We start from the raw sequence: 18,330 nt of genomic DNA on the forward strand, positions 1-18,330 counted from the left end.
CCCTTTTGGAGTGGAATGTTTGCTATGCTGAAACAGACCTGCTTGAAGTGCTGTTTTCAAAAAGTTGTTGATTTCAAATTTCAGGCCATAATCATGAGATCGATCCACTCCCCTCATGACAGTCAAACACACACGTCATCCCAACAACAAATTAACAAATGAAATGCAGGTCAGGGTGCAAACATTTTTCAGAGTCTGATGAAATTCACATTCTCATTGTTAATAGGTTTTATACCACATACAAGTCACTTCCTGCAAGTTGTCCACCAAAGATGGATTAGAAAATAGGTTTTACTTGGTCATTCCGAGCATTTCCGAACCTCGTGGAAGCTCGAGGAATCGTGGCCCTAGCCACCGGAAGTGACGTAGATATAGCGAAACCGCTCGCTACACCATCGACTGACAAACACAGCGCATTCAATGGCGAGCGATGTTTTGGAATGACAGGATTTTGAAACACAGGAGCCGACAGAAGGTGGCGTCATCAGACCCTTCATGATTAGTAGTCACCGAATCCTCCGGCAACTGTGACGTCACATCTCCGGAAAAAGCCCAAGATGAGGGGGCGCCAGATTCTAAACGGCAGACGACACATTCTGAATTGTATTTAGTGATTAAACTGCTGTCTACCAACGACCTAATCACATTTTAATGACGGTTATGCATTGTAAAGGGAGTTCTAGAGGGCGGCAGAAAAGTTTTCAATCTTTGCACCCTGAAAATTGCCCCTCGTGTTTATAGTTCCGTCCCCCAAAAATTTGGGGACACATGTTGATTTTTTGCAAATGATTTGTGGGTGTTCAATGTTGCCCACTCGGAGTCCTTTGCAGCCCGATCATCCCGGAAGGGGGATTCCCCCATCTGTGGTCCCTTCTCAAGGTTTCTCATTTTTCCCAAGATGGGGTTCTTGGGAGTTTTTCCTTGCCACCGGGGGGTAAAGATCAGGGGATGTCGTTCATATTTTCTCAACTATGAGCATGCGATGCCCTTTGAAACTTTCTATAGAAATAAGTTTGACTTGACTTGACACTCAAAGTGTGGGCGCAGATGCCTGCTTTAGTCAGTGTTTGTTTGTTTGTTTGCACGTTGGCCGGCTTTTCCCTCAGACGTTGTTGTCCGTGTCGCCCTCGGTAGGCTGCCGTACCCTAAATATTTTGGTGGCGTTGTTGCATTGACTCCAGACCAGTACAGGAAGATCAACGGCTTCTCCAACCAGTATTGGGGCTGGGGGAGAGAGGACGACGATATGTTGAAAAGGTAAAACGTCCTCACGCTCGCCACTCCCGTCATTGCTGTCAACTCTGTAACTTTCCACTTTGTCGTTTTTTTTCCCTGCACTTGACTTGTTTGCTAGCTAACGTCTCTCATCTTGACACCTTTGCTGCGTGTCTGCAGGGGCTCAATCGTGTCACCATTCGTTGTCCCAACGATTCAATTCCTATCACGGTTGCCGATTGGATTCACCGACGATATCGGTTCATGTGGAACGATCCGATCCGCGACGAGTCAGTGGCTTGAAATGGATTCGCTCACTTTTTCGCCCAAATTTTGGCCAGTGTTGCTGTGAAATAAACCGCTGGACAGTGGGCAGGGGCTTCCCATGGGCTCACCACTGGTGGGAGGGGCCAAAGGGGTCGGGTGCCGTGTGAGCTGGGCGGCGGCAGAAGACAGGGACCTTGGCGGTCCGATCTCCGGCAACAAAAACTAGCTCTTGGGCCATGGAATGTCACCTCTCTGGCAGGGAAGGAGCCCGAGCTAGTGTGTGAGGCTGAGAGGTTCCGACTAGGTATAGTCGGGCTTACCTCCACACACAGCTTGGGTTCTGGTAGCAGTCCTCTCGAGAAGGGTTGGGGACTCTTCCACTCTGGAGTTGCCCAGGGTGAGAGGCGCCGAGCAGGTGTGGGCATACTGATTGAACCCGGCTTGGCGCCTGTACATTGGGGTTTACCCCGATGGACGAGAGGGTAGCCTCCCTCCGCCTGAGGGTGGGGGGACGGGTCCTGACTGTTGTTTGTGCTGATGCACCAAACAGCAGTGCAGAGTGCCCACCCTTTTTGGAGTCCTTGGAGGGTGTGCTGGAGGGCGCTCCGCCTGGGGACTCCATCGTTCTGCTGGGGGACTTCAATGCTCACGTGGGCAATGACAGTGAGAGCTGGAGAGGTGTGATTGGGAGGAACGGCCCCCCCGATCTGAACCCGAGCGGTGTTCGGTTACTGGACTTCTGTGCTCATCACGGATTGTCCATAACTAACGCCATGTTCCAACATAAGGGTGTCCATATGCGCACTTGGCACCAGGATACCCTAGGCCGCGGTTCGATGATAGACTAATAAATTGTCTGCTAACATTGTCGCTTGATGCTTGACGTTTGTTTTTTTTTCCATGTGGCAGCAATCATTTTGTGTTGTTGACTGATTTTGCCAGATTGTTGTTGATGTTTGTCCGCTCCTCAAGCAGAGTGCATCTGTCTGGCATGAAGATTGTGCGCCCCCGAGTGACCATTGCTCGTTACAAAATGATCAAGCATCCAAGAGACCCCGGCAATGAGGAAAATCTGTACAAGTAAGCAAGCCTTGCACGCAATGAAAAATGGCGCTCATTGTTTGTCCTTTTGGCATCAAAGAGGTTTGAACTTTGCAGTTTTAAGCTCCTGAAAAGGACCAAAGTGGCCTGGCAGAAGGACGGCCTCAACTCTGTGACTTACCAGCTGCTGTCCAGAGAGGAGACACCTCTGTACACCCACCTCACCATCAACATCGGGGAACAGCCCCCGATCCCGACACCGACCCCGTCTTCAGAGCCAACTCGCCGCAGTTAAAATGTAAAAGTCACTTTCAAAAGTAGCCATGCAAGTCGAACACACTCCTGTACCGCAAATTGCCCTCCAAAAGGGGATTTTGCTCCGCCCACAAGATTTGCTGGTGCTCACAAATTGAAATGTAGTGGACCCCCGTGATACCGTACCGGAATCGGCAGACGCACCTCCTTGCTCTCCTCGACCACCTCCATCCTTTCCTGCAAAGGCAACGGCGTAGGAGCAGGTGAGGAGCGCCGGTGGTCACGTCAGCCGCTCTCCTAGCTTGCATCACTCTGACCCAAGTCGGTGACGTAACAACTCGGCGCCGTAATTTTCACGCTTCGTGAAAGGCGCCAATGATGAGTTAAATTTTGTAATCAACCAATAGCTAGGTCACACACACACGACATTTCCAGTGCACAGTAGTGTTGCACGGGATACTGGTACCAATACCGTACCGTGATTTTTCGGCGTCAAAAACGGCTCGATACCATTTTTTTTTAACACCGGTACTGGTATTGAGAGAGAAAAACAAAACAAAAAAAACCAAAAAAAACATGCCGCTCACCAACTCTGTCTTCAAGGCAAGTATACATCCAGGGGCCTGTCTGCCGACATGTGAGAAACGCCTTAATCGGCATGCCTCCGTCTGGGGGTGTGCAAGAGGAAAATGGCCTCGAGCGGGGAAGCGCTCGCTCACCCTCCACTCCTCGTTGAAAAGGTTGACACGCAAAGTGTCATATATGGAACTTTTTCGCTGACTTGGCCGACCAACTTGCCAAAGGCCGTCTGTAAGGCTTGTTTTAAAAGTAGCCTTGTGCCTCCAGGCAGGCGGGAGCAGGTCCTATCCGGCCGAGTGTCAAGGGAGAATCCCGCCTCCAGAGAGACTGCGGCCTCACCAAGACAAGTCGGAAATAAGAAGACAAAACAACACGGACACCCAAGGATGACTTTGACTGGCCAGGAGAGACGAACAACGGCAATCTGGTTCAGATCTCTGTTGTCCCTCTCTTCCTTGGTCCTTTAATTGAAAGCCACAATGTCAACAACATCCCAATCAGTACAAGATCGCTCCGAATTGGGAATAAGATGTGACTTTGCGTGATTTTGGTCTGACGCGCGTATTTGCCTAACCGCTACCGTAACTCCCGTCCCCTGCTTCGTCCCTTTGTCTAGTTGTGTCGTCCCGACCCGGGTTAGGTCAGAGCCATCGTACTTTTGGTATTTAGTTAAGACACTGAGATTATATGATTAAACATTACGATTGATCATGATAAACAAAACCCCATATATGCTGTATGAATATAATGCACAACATACGCGGATACATCATTTCTTTCTCATTTCCCACATCTTTATCAAGTGTAATGTTAAGTCAAACAAACCGTTCTTTTTCCGATTTTCGGTGTTGTCATCATAAATCTTACACAAGCTGAAACTCTTGTAACTCTTCCAGTAAGAGTTCCTCTGGTGTGTGTGTGCGTGTGCGTGTGCGTGTGTGTGTGTGCGTGTGTGTGTGGGGGTGGGTGGGGGTGTGTGTGGGTGTGTGTGTGTGTGTGTGTGTGTGTGTAGGGCGGCACGGTGGACGACTGGTTAGCACGTCCGCCTCACAGTTCAGAGGTCGTGGGTTCGATCCCGGCTCCGGCCTCCCTGCGTGGGTTTTCTCCGGGAACTCCAGTTTCCTCCCACATTCCAAAAACATGCATGGTAAGTTGATTGGACACCCTAAATTGCCCCTAGGTATGATTGTGAGTGCGGATGTTTGTTTGGATATTCCTCTTCTGCTTTGATTTTTCCCGCTCTTTGTATGGAAGGCTTTTTCTTGGGCTCTGATCTACAATGAAATGGGGCATCCCTGATTTGGCAGGAGGGTTATACACTTACAGTACAATATTATAGTTCCCTTTAACTGATTAAATTATGAAAAAAATGAATAAAAAATATATATGAAATCAGCTATTTACATTTCCCTGGTCTAAAATCTATATTTTGAGTTGTGGAGTTATAGCTAAACTAAGAGTAAGGGAGAAGTTTTATTATTATTTGCTCAGTTGTCACGGCGAGACAAGAGGCGTGGCCAATCAGTGGGTTGCGGCTGGCAGCTGGTCAAGGAGGCTCATGCCAGCTGCGAGGCGCACTGGCCGGCTGGCCACCAGCCGGCATCTGTTTGTCTCCGATTAAGCAACTGGAACCGGAAAGCTCTCGACCTCGTGTCAAGGAATTGAACGGCGACTGCAACCACTGGCGCCGACTTGACCGCCCCCCCTCGGTCGACAGGTAAGTTTCCAAGAAATACAACTTGAAAATGGTCACGTGGCATGTTTTCGGCGTCTGCCTCCACGCTTGCCAACGGAGCTCTTGTGAGGCACGCTGGGCTAATTGTTGCTCAATACCGACACCTGCAGGATCGTAAATAGCATTGCGAGCAACCTCCAACTTGAGCTCATTTTCTGTTCAATACAGTTGACGAGTAGTCGCGTGTGCAAACCTGCTGCCCTCGTGCACGCGCAGTGTTGTTGTTTTTCTTCCTGCTGCCGGGTTCCTCCTCGTGTTGGAGCGGCTAATTTGGTCCCAAAGAGTTGTTGTGCGTGTACCGCCAGTGAGTCGCCTACCCAACCTGTTGAAGTTCGCGTCAGTGATGTCATTCTGAGTTTCAGAGTTACCCTCTTTGATTTGCTACTCTGAGCGACGTACGCACGAGGGGATCAACTCCAGTTTTCCCGTTTGCGCGAGGGGACGCATTGCAACAAGTCTCCAACATGCACTTGAAAGCATTAAACGAGGACTAAACCTAGAGTAACCCATCTGCGCGATTAGTACATTTTTTGGACATATCACATCAAAGAATGTTACATCAAAGCCAAAACATTAAAAAAAAACAAAAAAACACTAGGGATCTGAATTTTCACCCAGATGGTCAGAACATGTCGAAGTTCAAAATGGCACCATGATGTCATGTTTATATAATTCCTTGCATAAGTTGGCTGGTTTCACATTTTTTAACGACGTTGTGTGATTTCGTCCATTTTTTTTTTACCGTTGACTCCCATTATAAAGCATGAGTTTTGACGCACTGCACACCTGATATGTTTTCGTGCATTTTCAATGATTACCCGATGAAACCATTGTGTGACGAGTATAATAAACCGTGAAAATCTAAAATGGGAGTTTAGAGTGTTAACAGCCCTAATCCACCAGGTAGCGCTAGAGGACAACTAATGATTTTGCTTTGAGATGACGTATGTGGTCCTGGCCTGAGATTTTTTTTTTTTTTTTAATTTTAAACAACAATCATGGTTTTTATCATAGGAGAATACAAAATGTACAAAGTAGTGTACAATACGAAGTAAAGTTCCATGAAACGAAATAACAAATAATAATAAAAAGAAAAAAATGCTCTGGCTTTTCACATAACATATCGTCAACAAGATTTATAGCATTTCTACTTTTCATAAGTCTCAGGGTCTAAGAAACAGAAATAAACTCTTTGTGAAAATAGAAGAAATTTGGTTTCAAATTTAAAATTTGACATTTGTGTCGGAAAAAATTCCCACAGATAAGAATAGTGTTGACTATCCTGGCATGAGATTGCATGAGCCGATTTTTTTCAGGGTCACCTATTTGAGAAAAGACGCGTGTGCACGTACAGGAATATACACTCACGTACACTCGCGAGTTTTTGTTGACTAAAACTATCATGAATAGGAATGACTAAAATGTGACTAGAACTAATAAGCATTTTTGCCCAAAAGATTAAGACTAACTGCCCGCCAAAAACAACGCTGACACGCAAATACTGTATGTATATGTGCACGAGCAGTGGTTTTAATGCAATCTGGTACACGTGATGCTAAAGAACATTTTAGATAGGCTTTTCACACTACGACCCTCAAGTGTTATCATATTTAAACAAAAAAAATCAATTTACCGTATGGCCCTTGACCAGATCGTGTTTCTTCTTTAATATCATCGCTCTCTCTCGTCGCTCTTCTCCCCCTCTCGCGTTCTGTAATATTCGCCCTGCGGACTACATCATCCGGGTCAGAGGGAAATTGTAAAAATCATGATTATCCTTTGCTAAAAGTGGCTGAATGGTTCAATCCAGGAAACTTTTTCAAGCATTTGTCGAACTCAAACGATCCACCCGTCGAAGCTACTTCCACCTCGTAAGGAATTTGGGCTACGGAGGCGTGCTAATTGTGCTAATGGTCATCGACACATTACACAGACACATCATGGATGTCTAACAAACAATTAACATGGACGTCTAACGAACATTAAACACGGATGTCTAACAAACATTTAACACGGACGTCTACATAGACACATACATCGGCACATAACATATAACATAGACACGTTTCATGACACATAACATATTTTTGGCGCAAATGGAACCCCATAGTCTGCCTGCCTTGTAAATGAAGACATCCAAATAACGGCCGACTCTCACTGTCCCATCGTCGCACGTCACTTCTGATCTCGTCCAACATGTGTTCATTTACTACATTTGCTGATGAGAAATCCTGAATGATACTGAAGGTTTTGTCCAATATTAGCATCGGGCTGGTAATTACTGACTCTCGATGGATGGCTGAATATTAGTCAATATATGTTGATCAGATGGTCATTGCATTACACATTTTTGGTCATCACACACAAACCTCTAAATGTCCTTACACATAAGCAGTCAATAGAAAGAAGAAAGCAAACTATTTGTGTCTTGTGTAAACCGCCTCCACATAACTGCACGCATACAGCTTTGTCTACTGGAATGGAATGGAATGGAATGGAATGTGGCTTTGAGAGAAATCTGACGGAGCTACAAGTCCTAGTGACCAAGGATGTCTCTGGGCCACACGACCTGGTCCTTGAAGTGATTAACCATAGACGGAGAAGATCAGAACCAATGTTTTTGATGAGACTTATCTGACAGCACAAACACGATATATGCGGGGGTTGCGTCTTAGACTTCGCCCCCATGGGCGTGAGTGTTTGCGAGGTAAGAAAACAAGTCCAGATCTGACTTTGTCGGATTCCTGTATTTCAGAGATTGAAAGAAATGGACGCGCAAATTCAATCTACTTGTGTGAGTCTTGATTTACATTGGATGCTTTCTTGAAAGATTGAAGAAACACGCATTGGAAAATGATTGTTGCTTGTGAACTCATAATTGAGCTTACATCCCAGGTGAGTGACCTGATGACATTTTCCAACAATACACACAAATATATTTTGCAGAAATATTGTACAATTTGGTATTCATTGGATGAAATAAATGCTCAATTAGCATTCGCCCCCCCCCCCCCCCCCCATCCCTCTCTCTCCCCCCTCCATGGTGACACCCGGCCGGCCGCAAAGCCCTGCTCAGAGGCTACTTCTCAGTTGCGCTCCAGACTGATTTGTGTTTGTTGAATCCACCTCCATTGTGAGCGTGAAAGGCATTTTGTGAGGAGACGATGATATTTGCAGTCCCTCATTCGGCCCATCCATCCGTTTCCTACTTTGGATGTGGACCGTCCACACCAGAGTGGCCGCCAGGCCCGCTGGACTTTGGGCGAGAGGACGCAGGGCGCATGGACACGAATGCCCGAGGACAGCTTGGAGTTTTCAGTCGAGCTATGTCGTTTGTGTTTGTGACAGCGCGACGTGTTGCACTCGCTTGCGCGACGGCCCGGGTGCTGTCTCGGTTGGCCGCTCGCCTGAGTTGGCTCGCTGTGTCTTTGATGAGCCCATTCAAGGTGTGTGCGTGCGTGCGTGCGTGCGTGCGCGCGTGCGCGCGCTCAAATCTTCAAACGCTCTGGCTCCTGTAATGTATACTTGTCTGGAATGTTGTTTGTATGCTCCAGCCCTGCGCTCCTGTAACTACACGGTTCTTCTTGTTATCTTTCTTCATCTACGGAGTGTTTCAAGTCGCTCTTCAAAAGCAAATTTATTGATGCTGGCGTTGAACACGAGCTGAGCTGGACATTTGCATGTTATTGTTTTAATTGTTTATTGTGTTTTACTTTAATTTGTGCAACTCTTTGGTCAGCATTTGAAAGGTGCTGGAAATAAACCTTTCCCTTTTGAGAACATGCAAACCGATTAAGATTTGAACGGAGAACCTCACAACTTGAGACGAATCACTCTCCCAACCGGAGTGGAAGTTTACCACCTCAGGCAGTTTATTTTTTCTTTTTCTTTCAAGCACCTTACATGGACTTTGGTGGTTAAGACTTGACGCTGTCATTTCATTTGTCTTTATTGGCTACGGCATCCCCTTCACTCTCCTTGTACCTGTTAATCCTGATCTTAAACTTGATTGTTCTTTTGTCCCCGTGCCTCCTTTGTCCCATTTGACACACCCAACATCAAACATTCTTGAACTACACCGTACAAAGCGTCACCATTGTTGACATTTAAAAAACATGAAGACGACAAAGTGACAATTATAATGATGTCAATTCTAGTTACTTCAACTTTGATTCATAACCACAGATTTCCAGAGCTGGGCACTTGACTCTCTTTTGCCGGTCCGGCTGCGACCCCCCCGCCCTTATTCATAAAAATGATCACCCTCCGGACCCCCCCCCCCCACAAAAGTGTCTGTGATTGACGCCGCCGCGGGAGAGATGCTAACGGCAGGGGCTTTTTAAGGCTCATTAGCTGGCTAATTTACTATTCGAACCCGCTGTGGACACGCTTCAAAATGCGCCACTAGTACTTTACTACTTACCCAACTGCGTGTGCTTACGTACATTGCGAGCCCCGGGGTTGGTTTTGTCGCATTGTATAATTATTTGGGTCCAACAGACGGCCAGAAGTCGCATTCAATAAGTTATTTATTTTCCGCACTTCCCTTTGTTCAGGGCCTTCAAAATAAAAGCATACCAGCAAACCACTATACACAGCAGGTTTGCTACGGCGTATTTCCGGAAGTAGAAGGCGCAAGAAGTGCATGAACTCCACCTTGATGCGGCAGCGTCATACTTGAGTTAATATACTCTCGGACACAAGTTGTTTTGAAACAGTTAAGTTCCAGGTCGGGGGGGCGTGGCTTCAAAAAGACAGCGACAGCAATGGATATCGTACCTGCTACGACCATAAAGGGACCGAAATGACTAGACTATGCATTTAATTTTATTGCCAAACTAGTTTGCTTTTGCAGCAGCAACGAGCTGCGTGCTGCATCCTCTCTCTCCTCTCCGTGTGGGAAACTGTATGTCATCGCAACATGTGACATAATGGACCGCGGTATCAGAGCAGCGACAATTCCTGATGGGTGCGTGGCATGTGTTGCAGACCTGTCGCCAACAGCACAATGCGTCGGTCACGTGAATCAATGCGGCAGTTGTCGCTCGCGCCGACGCGAGAGTAGAAAGAAGCCTCAAAAGAAGCCTTTCACCGAGTAGGCTGAGATGAAATTTGGCCGCCTCGCGACCACGTCACACGCATGAGGGCCGATTAGCGGGCCGGACTAAAACCCACTTCCGGCCATGCTTAGTCCAGCCATTTTAAAAATGGGCATCCGACCGGTTCGGCCCAGGGACGGACTGCCCAGCTCTGCTGATTTTCATTAAGTTCAAACAAAACCATTCAATACAAAGTAATAAAATCAATAGCTGGAATATTTAGGCTCAACTATGCTGAATGAATCCACATCAACTAGTGAAAACTAGCTAAAATTTACTATGCATCTGAAAAAAAGTAATTTACTAATTAACTTAGTGGAATTCATTTCTATAAACAAATGATCTCTCAGAAATTGATTTCTATTTTACCAAATATCTGGATGATATCAATTTACATTTACTAATTACGTGAAAGATCTGAAATGTATTGATTTAGATTTACTAATTTATTCAGTGAAATTAATTTCTACAAACTAAATATGTGGAATATATTGATTTAGATTTATTAATTTGTACAGACATTAATATCTGATATATAGAGATGTATAGATAGATATAGATATTGATTTTGATTTATGTCATGTCATGTCATCTTCCAAAGCGCTTATCCTATACAGGGTCGCGGGGAATTGCTGGAGCCTATCCCAGCCGTCAATGGGCGAAGGCAGACGACACCCCGAACTGGTCGCCAGCCAGTCGCAGGGCACACATAGACACTGTCACTGAGCGGGAATCCATCCCGCGCTGCCCGCACACAACTCAGGCGTGTGTACCACTACACTATCAGTGGACAGATTGATTTTGATTGATGAATTAGGTGAAATGATTTTGTACATACTAATCATCTTGAAGAAATTGATTGATCACCATTAGAATGCGAGCGCTGAGTGCCAGAGATGAGTTAACGCATCTATAAACTTTTTTCGCCGGCAGGAGTGCGGAGGAGTCCGACGTGGCTCCAAAGCTCGGAAACAATGCTAATCGGACACAATTGCCAGTGCGTGGCTGTGACGCACCATTTTAGATTTGCAATCGGCGCCCTTTGTGACTGCACATAACAGGGGGTGAGGAAAAAAAAGACACTCGCCCACAGCCTGGCAGTCGGACAAGTTTAGCCATACAAAACTCCGCCAGACAAAGCGCGGTGGAAACCAAGCGCTTACATGCACGAATGAAAAAGACACACATGCCTTTGATTTTTCACATGAAACTACACCACACTTCCAAGTTGAGGTCAATTCAGGATTACCAAAATGATTTCACCCAGGAAAGGAACGGTCCCGTTGATGAGCACATGCTTCAAATACCACACATGATTGAGGAACTTCATTTGTTGGGTAGGAACCATGGCGCCAAGTGCCACACAAAGACTCTAGGTGAGCTCAATGATGAAGATGGGTGGCCCCACCCACTCCAAAGCTACGCATAAGTCAGCTGCCGTCGTCATCATCAATGTCATTATCATCATCATCATCATCATCATCATCATCATCCAACCTGCCCGCCCGAGCGCTTCACTCATCTGACAGTTGGTAAGTGGCAGCCTTTTCTTCCTTTCCAAATACGTCTGTTTATTTTACTCATTTGCTAGCTTGTGCATTGAATATTAGCGTCACGCGATGGTGACAACTTGACATGCATTAAGAGTCAGTCATAGATGGATGTAATGGAGAGAATCAGGTCACTTTTCAAAATAAAATGGTTTTCAGCCTGGGATAATAAATAAACCGGAAGTACTGTCCATCAGTACTGTACCGGTCTGCGGCCCGGTGCTTGGGGACCCCTGCACTAGAAGGTAGACCATGCCTGTGAAAACAATACTGCGGAGAGGGAACGCACATGAATAAGAGAGCAGTGTACAATGTTGTGAAGGCGGCTCCGTGATACAGCAACACTAGTCAGCCGGTACTTGACCCCTTTCGGGACGAATGAAAACCTTGCTTGGTCTGCCATTTTTAAAAAACTTCTTGTCCCCCGTCCGTCCGTCCGTCTGTCGACAAAATGAGCATCCGTCCGGGACGGACGGTTCCGTCCCTAGGATGGACGGTTCCGTCCCTAGGACGGAATGCCCATCTCTGAGAATGTAGATGCTCCACCACAAACAGAATGTGTGAGTGTGTTTCCCTGTTTCGGTCTGTGTACTGGTGGGGACCGCTGATATCTCTCATTGAAGTACCATTGCATTGTTTATGTGCTTGCTAGCATGGAGTGGTTGACTGTGGATTCTTGCAGCACAAGTTGATGTTTGATCGCGTCGGTGAATGATGGTCGCTCTCCTTGCGCAAGGCTGAACCTTTCGCTTGCGCCGCCCGTCGTCTGCCCGCCTCTCCACTTCCTGCTCGGCCAACTTTCCTGCGATGAAATTCAACCGACGCCTTTTGAAGTGCAGGCGCACTTTGGCCCTGCTGGTGGGCCTGACGGCCACCGTGGCCTTGGTGCACCGCGCCGCCCACTTGGCGGCACCTCATCGGTCGGCCGCCTGCCACGTTGTGTCCCCGCTGCTGGGTGAGGAAGCAGATCAATGAATGCATTCGTCCTCGTGCGAAAGCTTGTGAGGATCATCTTTTGCTTTTCCGTGCGCAGTTGGGCCCAAGCCCGTCGATCTCTCGTCGTCACCTGCGACAATGGAAGAGATACAAAAACGGTGCCCGTGGGTGTTGCCGGGCGGACTCTACCGTCCGCTGGACTGCGAAGCTCGGCACCACAGCGCCATCGTGATACCCTACCGGAATCGGCAGACGCACCTCCTTGCTCTCCTCGACCACCTCCATCCTTTCCTGCTGAGGCAACAGATCCACTACCGGATCTACGTGGTGGAGCAGGTGAGGAGCGCCGGTGGTCACGTCAGACCCTCTCCTAGTTTGCATCACTCGGACCCAAGTCGGTGACGTAGCAACTTGGCGCCGTAGTTTCGCCGCTTCCTTTACGGATTAGCTCTCGTGTAAGGCGCCAACGATGAGTTCAATTGTGTAATCCACCACTAGCAAGGTCACACACACACACACACGACATTTCCAGTGCACGGGAGTGCACTCGACAAGCATCTCGTCAGACGATCTGCTCTTCTTGCAGATTTTTTCCTGTGCCCGCAACGTGTGGCGATTTTTGCCTGGGCCCGCGTTCTAAAATGACTCCCAATCTTGCAGGCAGGAGGCGCAACAAAGATGCCACCTTTTGACAGCGTTGCGTAACGATCAAAAACAAAATGCGTCAGTCAGATCGGACGAGCGGCGCTCCGTCTGACACGGCCAATCCAAGATGGCAGCTTCGGCGATAGGAATGCCCGCGCTTGCCCAATCGCTTGCAACCTTCATTTGAAAGTCCGAACGGATGCTACATTTGCAAGGATTCGGGGACCAGTTCAATGTTGTATTATGCGAGCATCGCCGGACGAGTACAAATTCCGCCAGGTGACGGAAACCAAGCTGTCAGGGGACGTTGTCAACATTTGTCAACTGGGGGCCCTTTGAACCCTTTCTGGGATTCGATAGAATAGTAGCTTTGACGTGACCGGAGTAGAAAGCGCAGTTGCGGCCACCGATTGGGATGGTGGGAAGAGGGTGGGATCCAATGTTGCTTCAGCGACGACTTCGGTTGCGAAATCGGAGCTCTCCGAAGCTGCCACGCGGGCAAAGGGCAACATCTTTTCTCGCCTGAAATGGTGAGAAAAGGACATCGAGCGTCATCCGTTTCCTCGCAACATCTCCTTGCTTCTACCTAAGAACGCATCTGACACTCGGGCTGCTTTGTTTGTCCCTTCCCAACCAAGGACGAGGACATCAAACGAAAAGACCGCCCTCCAAGTTGATCCTTTGGTCCGAGACGTGTGCCGACAATCCAGAATCCGAAATGTGTGGTCTGTGCCAAAATGATGTGTGATGTCTTTCAGTGGGGGACCGCCACCTTCAACAAAGGCAAACTGGTCAACGCCGGCATCCGGGAAATTCTCCGAGACGAAGACTGGAGCTGCCTCATCCTCCAGGATGTGGACCTGCTGTCCGAGAACGACCGCAATACTTACGCCTGCGACGAACGCCGTCCCAAACACATGGCCGTGGCCATAAACAAGTTTGGATACAAGTAAATGGAAGCCCGGCAGCTTGCGCTCTTTTGTACCTTCGGCTTTTTCCCCCCCGAGATAAGCGCCAGTTCGTTTTCAAGTCGTTATGGAACGGGACGGGCCTGTCGTTTCTGTCCCGCCGGCTACAATGGCCACAAAAGCCTTCCCACATGGCGAAGGAATGTTCTCCAAAGGAACAGCTTGCACCCTTTCCGTGTCTGCAAGGATGCATGCCGTATTTCCAAGAGTTATCTGAGAGAAACAGCCCGGTCCCCGTGTCAGTGCAGCCATAAAGGTTCAAGTATTTGGCTCATTTGCATACAAACGCGCTTCACAGCGGTCAAGACGCACCACATTTTTTTGGAATCCCTAATTTAGTCCCTTATAAATAGTGCTCTTTTCAAAAAGTTGTTGATGATTTTGAAATTTCAGGCCATAATCATGAGATCAATGCACTTGCCTCATGTCAGTCAAACACAATGTCATCCGAGCAACAAGATTTCTTTACTTTGTGTGGGGAAAAATGCGAACGACAACAACTTGACGACTTCAAGTTTGCCGCAGCTTCGTCGATAGAACCCGCTGACTTTTGCAAATGGTGTTGGCCCACTGAAAGACACTGATTGCGTAAGAATAAAGGCAAAACGGCTTCAAAGAAAGCAGTCGAGTTACTCAAAGTCCACGCCTTGCCCATCAAGCTCTGCACGTACTTTGCGACTGCATTCTGTACATGATGCCAATAACTCATAAAAGCGCTTCCGCACCCTTGTCTATGGACAAACAAGGTAGCAACAACAGACACGAAGTATACTCATTAAAGCACATCCACGCCCTTGTGGTGAGACAAACAACAACAAACATGAAGCTAACGACTGGTTAAAGCGACTCCGCCTTTACATAAACTGAGGAACAACACAAAACAGGGTTGCGTGCAGCGTGGGACCACACACTTCCTAACCAAATGGATGACAAAAATTACATTTCGCATATTGACAAAATGTGTGCCAGCCTGCAAATAACACGTAGAATTGATGCCCATTGAAATGCGCTAAGAAAATTGGCCCTGCCCCAAAACCTTTTTTTTGTAAACCCCCAAACAAACACAAATAGACCTCCAATGTGCATTTTTCACCCAAAATGTGGATTGCACCCCCAAAAACATACAAGAAAACTATATATTTTTTTAATATTGATCAAATCTTGAAAATAATGCAAATGGGTGAACCTGCGGGTGCCGCACCATGAGTTCCACCCCAAAAAAAATTGGGGACAAATTTTCTAGATTTCTATTTTTTTTTTCAAAATGATTTGTGGGAGTTCAATATTGCCCACTCGGCGGCCGTTGCAACCGGATCATCCCGGAAGGGGATTCCCCCATCTGCGGTCCCTTCTCAAGGTTTCTTACTTTTCCCCAGATGGCATTTGGGAGTTTTTCCTTGGGGTTGACGATCAGGGGATGTCATTCATGTTTTCTCAACTATGGGCATGTGAAGCCCTTCGAGACTTCCTTGTGATGAAGGGATACAGTGAAGACATAAAGACATTGACTTGACACTCAAAGTGTAGGCCCACCGTTGCTTTTCGTCAGTGTTTGTGCGTGCAGGTCTTCCCTCAGACGTTGTTGTCCTTGTCGCCCTCGGTAGGCTGCCGTACCCTAAATATTTTGGTGGCGTTGTTGCATTGACTCCAGACCAGTACAGGAAGATCAACGGCTTCTCCAACCAGTATTGGGGCTGGGGGAGAGAGGACGACGATATGTTGAAAAGGTAAAACGTCCTCACGCTCGCCACTCCCGTCATTGCTGTCAACTCTGTAACTTTCCACTTTGTCGTTTTTTTTCCCTGCACTTGACTTGTTTGCTAGCTAACGTCTCTCATCTTGACACCTTTGCTGCGTGTCTGCAGGGGCTCAATCGTGTCACCATTCGTTGTCCCAACGATTCAATTCCTATCACGGTTGCCGATTGGATTCACCGACGATATCGGTTCATGTAGAACGATCCGATCCGCGACGAGTCAGTGGCTTGAAATGGATTCGCTCACTTTTTCGCCCAAATTTTGGCCAGTGTTGCTGTGAAATAAACAGTGGGCAGGGGGAATTTCCTCCATTCCTGTTGTTTCTTGTTGTAAGGGAATCATCTTATAAAGGTCTCCTCCGGTGACCGCAACTAGAAGTAATTGCTTCGTTCGGCCTTGCCCAGTGCCCAATATAACGTAGGCTAATAAATTGTCTGCTAACGTTGTCGCTTGATGCTTGACCTTTTTTTTTTTTTCTCCATGTGGCAGCAATCCTCTTGTGTTGTTGACTGATTTTGCCAGATTGTTGTTGATGTTTGTCCGCTCCTCAAGCAGAGTGCGTCTGTCTGGCATGAAGATTGCGCGCCCCTCAGTGGCCTTTGCTCGTTACAAAATGGTCAAGCATCCAAGAGACCCCGGCAATGAGGAAAATCTGTACAAGTAAGCAAGCCTGGCACTCAATGAAAAACGGCGCTCATTGGTCGTCCTTTTGGCATCAAAGTGATTTGAACTTTGCAGTTTCAAGCTCCTGAAAAGGACCAAAGTGGCCTGGCAGACGGACGGCCTCAATTCGGTGACTTACCAGCTGCTGTCCAGAGAGGAGACACCTCTGTACACCCACCTCACCATCAACATCGGGGAACAGCCCCCGATCCCGACCCCGACCCCGACCCCGACCCCGGCTTCAGAGAAAACCAAAACCAAAAAACGCCGCGTTAAAACGAAAAAGTCACATTCCTGATTATCAGGAAACAGATTGTTTTATTTCAAAAGTATCCTTGCAAGTCGAATAGACTCCCGTGCATTTTAGGCCTGCACCGCAAATCGCCCTTCAAAAGCTGATTTTGCTCCGCCCACAAGATTTACTGGTGCTCACATGCTCACAAATTGAAATGTAGTGGACCCCGCTATTCACGGGGATAGGTAGCGCGGGAAAAATAATAATGATTATTTTTCATTGATCTTGAAATCCTGCTTAATAAACATGATGATTCATTCATTTCAAAATGTCGTATTCATTCAACCACTCCAAACTACCATCATAGCCTCGTCTTCATTCATTCCTGCACGTTGAACTCTCTTCTTTTTGTCAAGTAGAAAATGACCTTGACCGTGAAATTCATTTCATTCATTTTGCTGCATTGCATCAAACTGCGGGAATAAGCAACACGCTCACCTCTTTATCATATTTCTTTGATGTTCTTGTCCGGTTTGTCTTTTCACAAGTCTCGGGATTTATTGGGCTGATCTGAGACCACTTGGGAATGGCATTTCGTGCCATATCAGTTGGAAGTGGACGTCGACATGAAAAAAATCCTTGAATCATCGAAAACTCAACTAAAGACTATAACTTGAACCAAACAGGAAATACCTTGGGTATGGCATTTCAGGCCAGAGCAGTTGGAAGTGTGTGTTGGTACGACATGAGAAAGTCAGTGAATCATGAAAAGCTAAACTTGAAATTATAACTCGGAACAACTAGGAAATACATCAAGTCAAATCCTAAAATCGAATATACGCAAAGTGAAAATGAGGATTCGGCCAAGAGCAAAGTCAAACCCAGAGGGTAGCCTCCCTCGGCCTTAGGGTCGGGGGGACGGTTCCTGACTGTCATTTGTGCCTATGCACCAAACCGAGCTGTGGCCGTAATGTGGTTGGCGCCTGTCGTGTTGGCAATCCCCAAACCCGCTGGTGGACACCAGCGGGAAGGGATGCTGTCAAGCTGAAGAAGGAGTCCCATCGGGCCTTTTTGGCCTGCGGGACTCCGGAGGCAGCTGACAGATACCGGCTGGCCAAGCGGGATGCAGCTTCGGCAGTTGCTGATGCAAAAACCCGGGCGTGGGAGGAGTTTGGTGAGGCCATGGAAAGTGACTTCCGGACGGCTTTGAGGAAATTCTGGTCCAGCATCCGACGTCTCAGGGGAGGAAAGCAGTGCGCCATTAACACTGTGTATAGAGGAGATGGGGTGCTGGTGACCTCGACTCGGGACGTTGTGGGTCGGTGGGGAGAATACTTGGAAGACCTCCTCAATTCCACCGACACGCTTTCCATTGAGGAAGCAGA

At 47.4% G+C, this 18,330-nt stretch overlaps 2 protein-coding genes across 9 annotated transcripts in view; both read left to right on the forward strand.

The window, feature by feature from the left end:
* LOC147140272 (beta-1,4-galactosyltransferase 3-like) overlaps positions 1-4,363 on the forward strand; it is a 21,433-nt gene extending 17,070 nt beyond the window's left edge. For 4 of the 7 annotated variants that reach the window (XM_086044764.1, XM_086044765.1, XM_086044763.1 and 1 more), the window contains 3 exons: positions 1,135-1,257; positions 2,455-2,562; positions 2,641-2,822. In XM_086044764.1, the coding sequence (XP_085900890.1) occupies positions 1,135-1,257; positions 2,455-2,562; positions 2,641-2,818 (409 nt within the window). In that variant the 3' untranslated portion in view covers positions 2,819-2,822. Of the gene's footprint in view, positions 1-1,134; positions 1,258-2,454; positions 2,563-2,640; positions 2,823-2,891; positions 3,029-3,624 lie in introns of those variants that run through there. The other 3 variants (XM_086044767.1, XM_086044766.1, XM_086044769.1) reach the window with 3 other exon arrangements.
* Positions 2,938-17,274, forward strand: LOC147140274 (beta-1,4-galactosyltransferase 3-like). Of its 2 annotated transcripts, none has more exons than XM_086044760.1 (8): positions 2,938-3,041; positions 11,533-11,723; positions 12,424-12,696; positions 12,775-13,013; positions 14,081-14,271; positions 15,895-16,017; positions 16,603-16,707; positions 16,786-17,274. In XM_086044760.1, exons 3-8 carry the CDS (start codon positions 12,549-12,551, stop codon positions 17,006-17,008), a joined length of 1,029 nt encoding a protein of 342 aa, XP_085900886.1. In that variant the 5' UTR covers positions 2,938-3,041; positions 11,533-11,723; positions 12,424-12,548; the 3' UTR covers positions 17,009-17,274. The 2 variants fall into 2 exon arrangements, with proteins under 2 accessions (XP_085900886.1, XP_085900887.1); XM_086044761.1 differs by lacking the exon at positions 2,938-3,041 and adding an exon at positions 7,782-7,799.
* Positions 17,275-18,330: the final 1,056 nt, after the last annotated feature.

Source organism: Filicampus tigris, chromosome 11, assembly GCF_054856515.1.
Source record: "Filicampus tigris isolate MCC_2025a chromosome 11, RoL_Ftig_1.0, whole genome shotgun sequence".
In the NCBI taxonomy this organism is placed as follows: Eukaryota; Metazoa; Chordata; class Actinopteri; order Syngnathiformes; family Syngnathidae; genus Filicampus; species Filicampus tigris.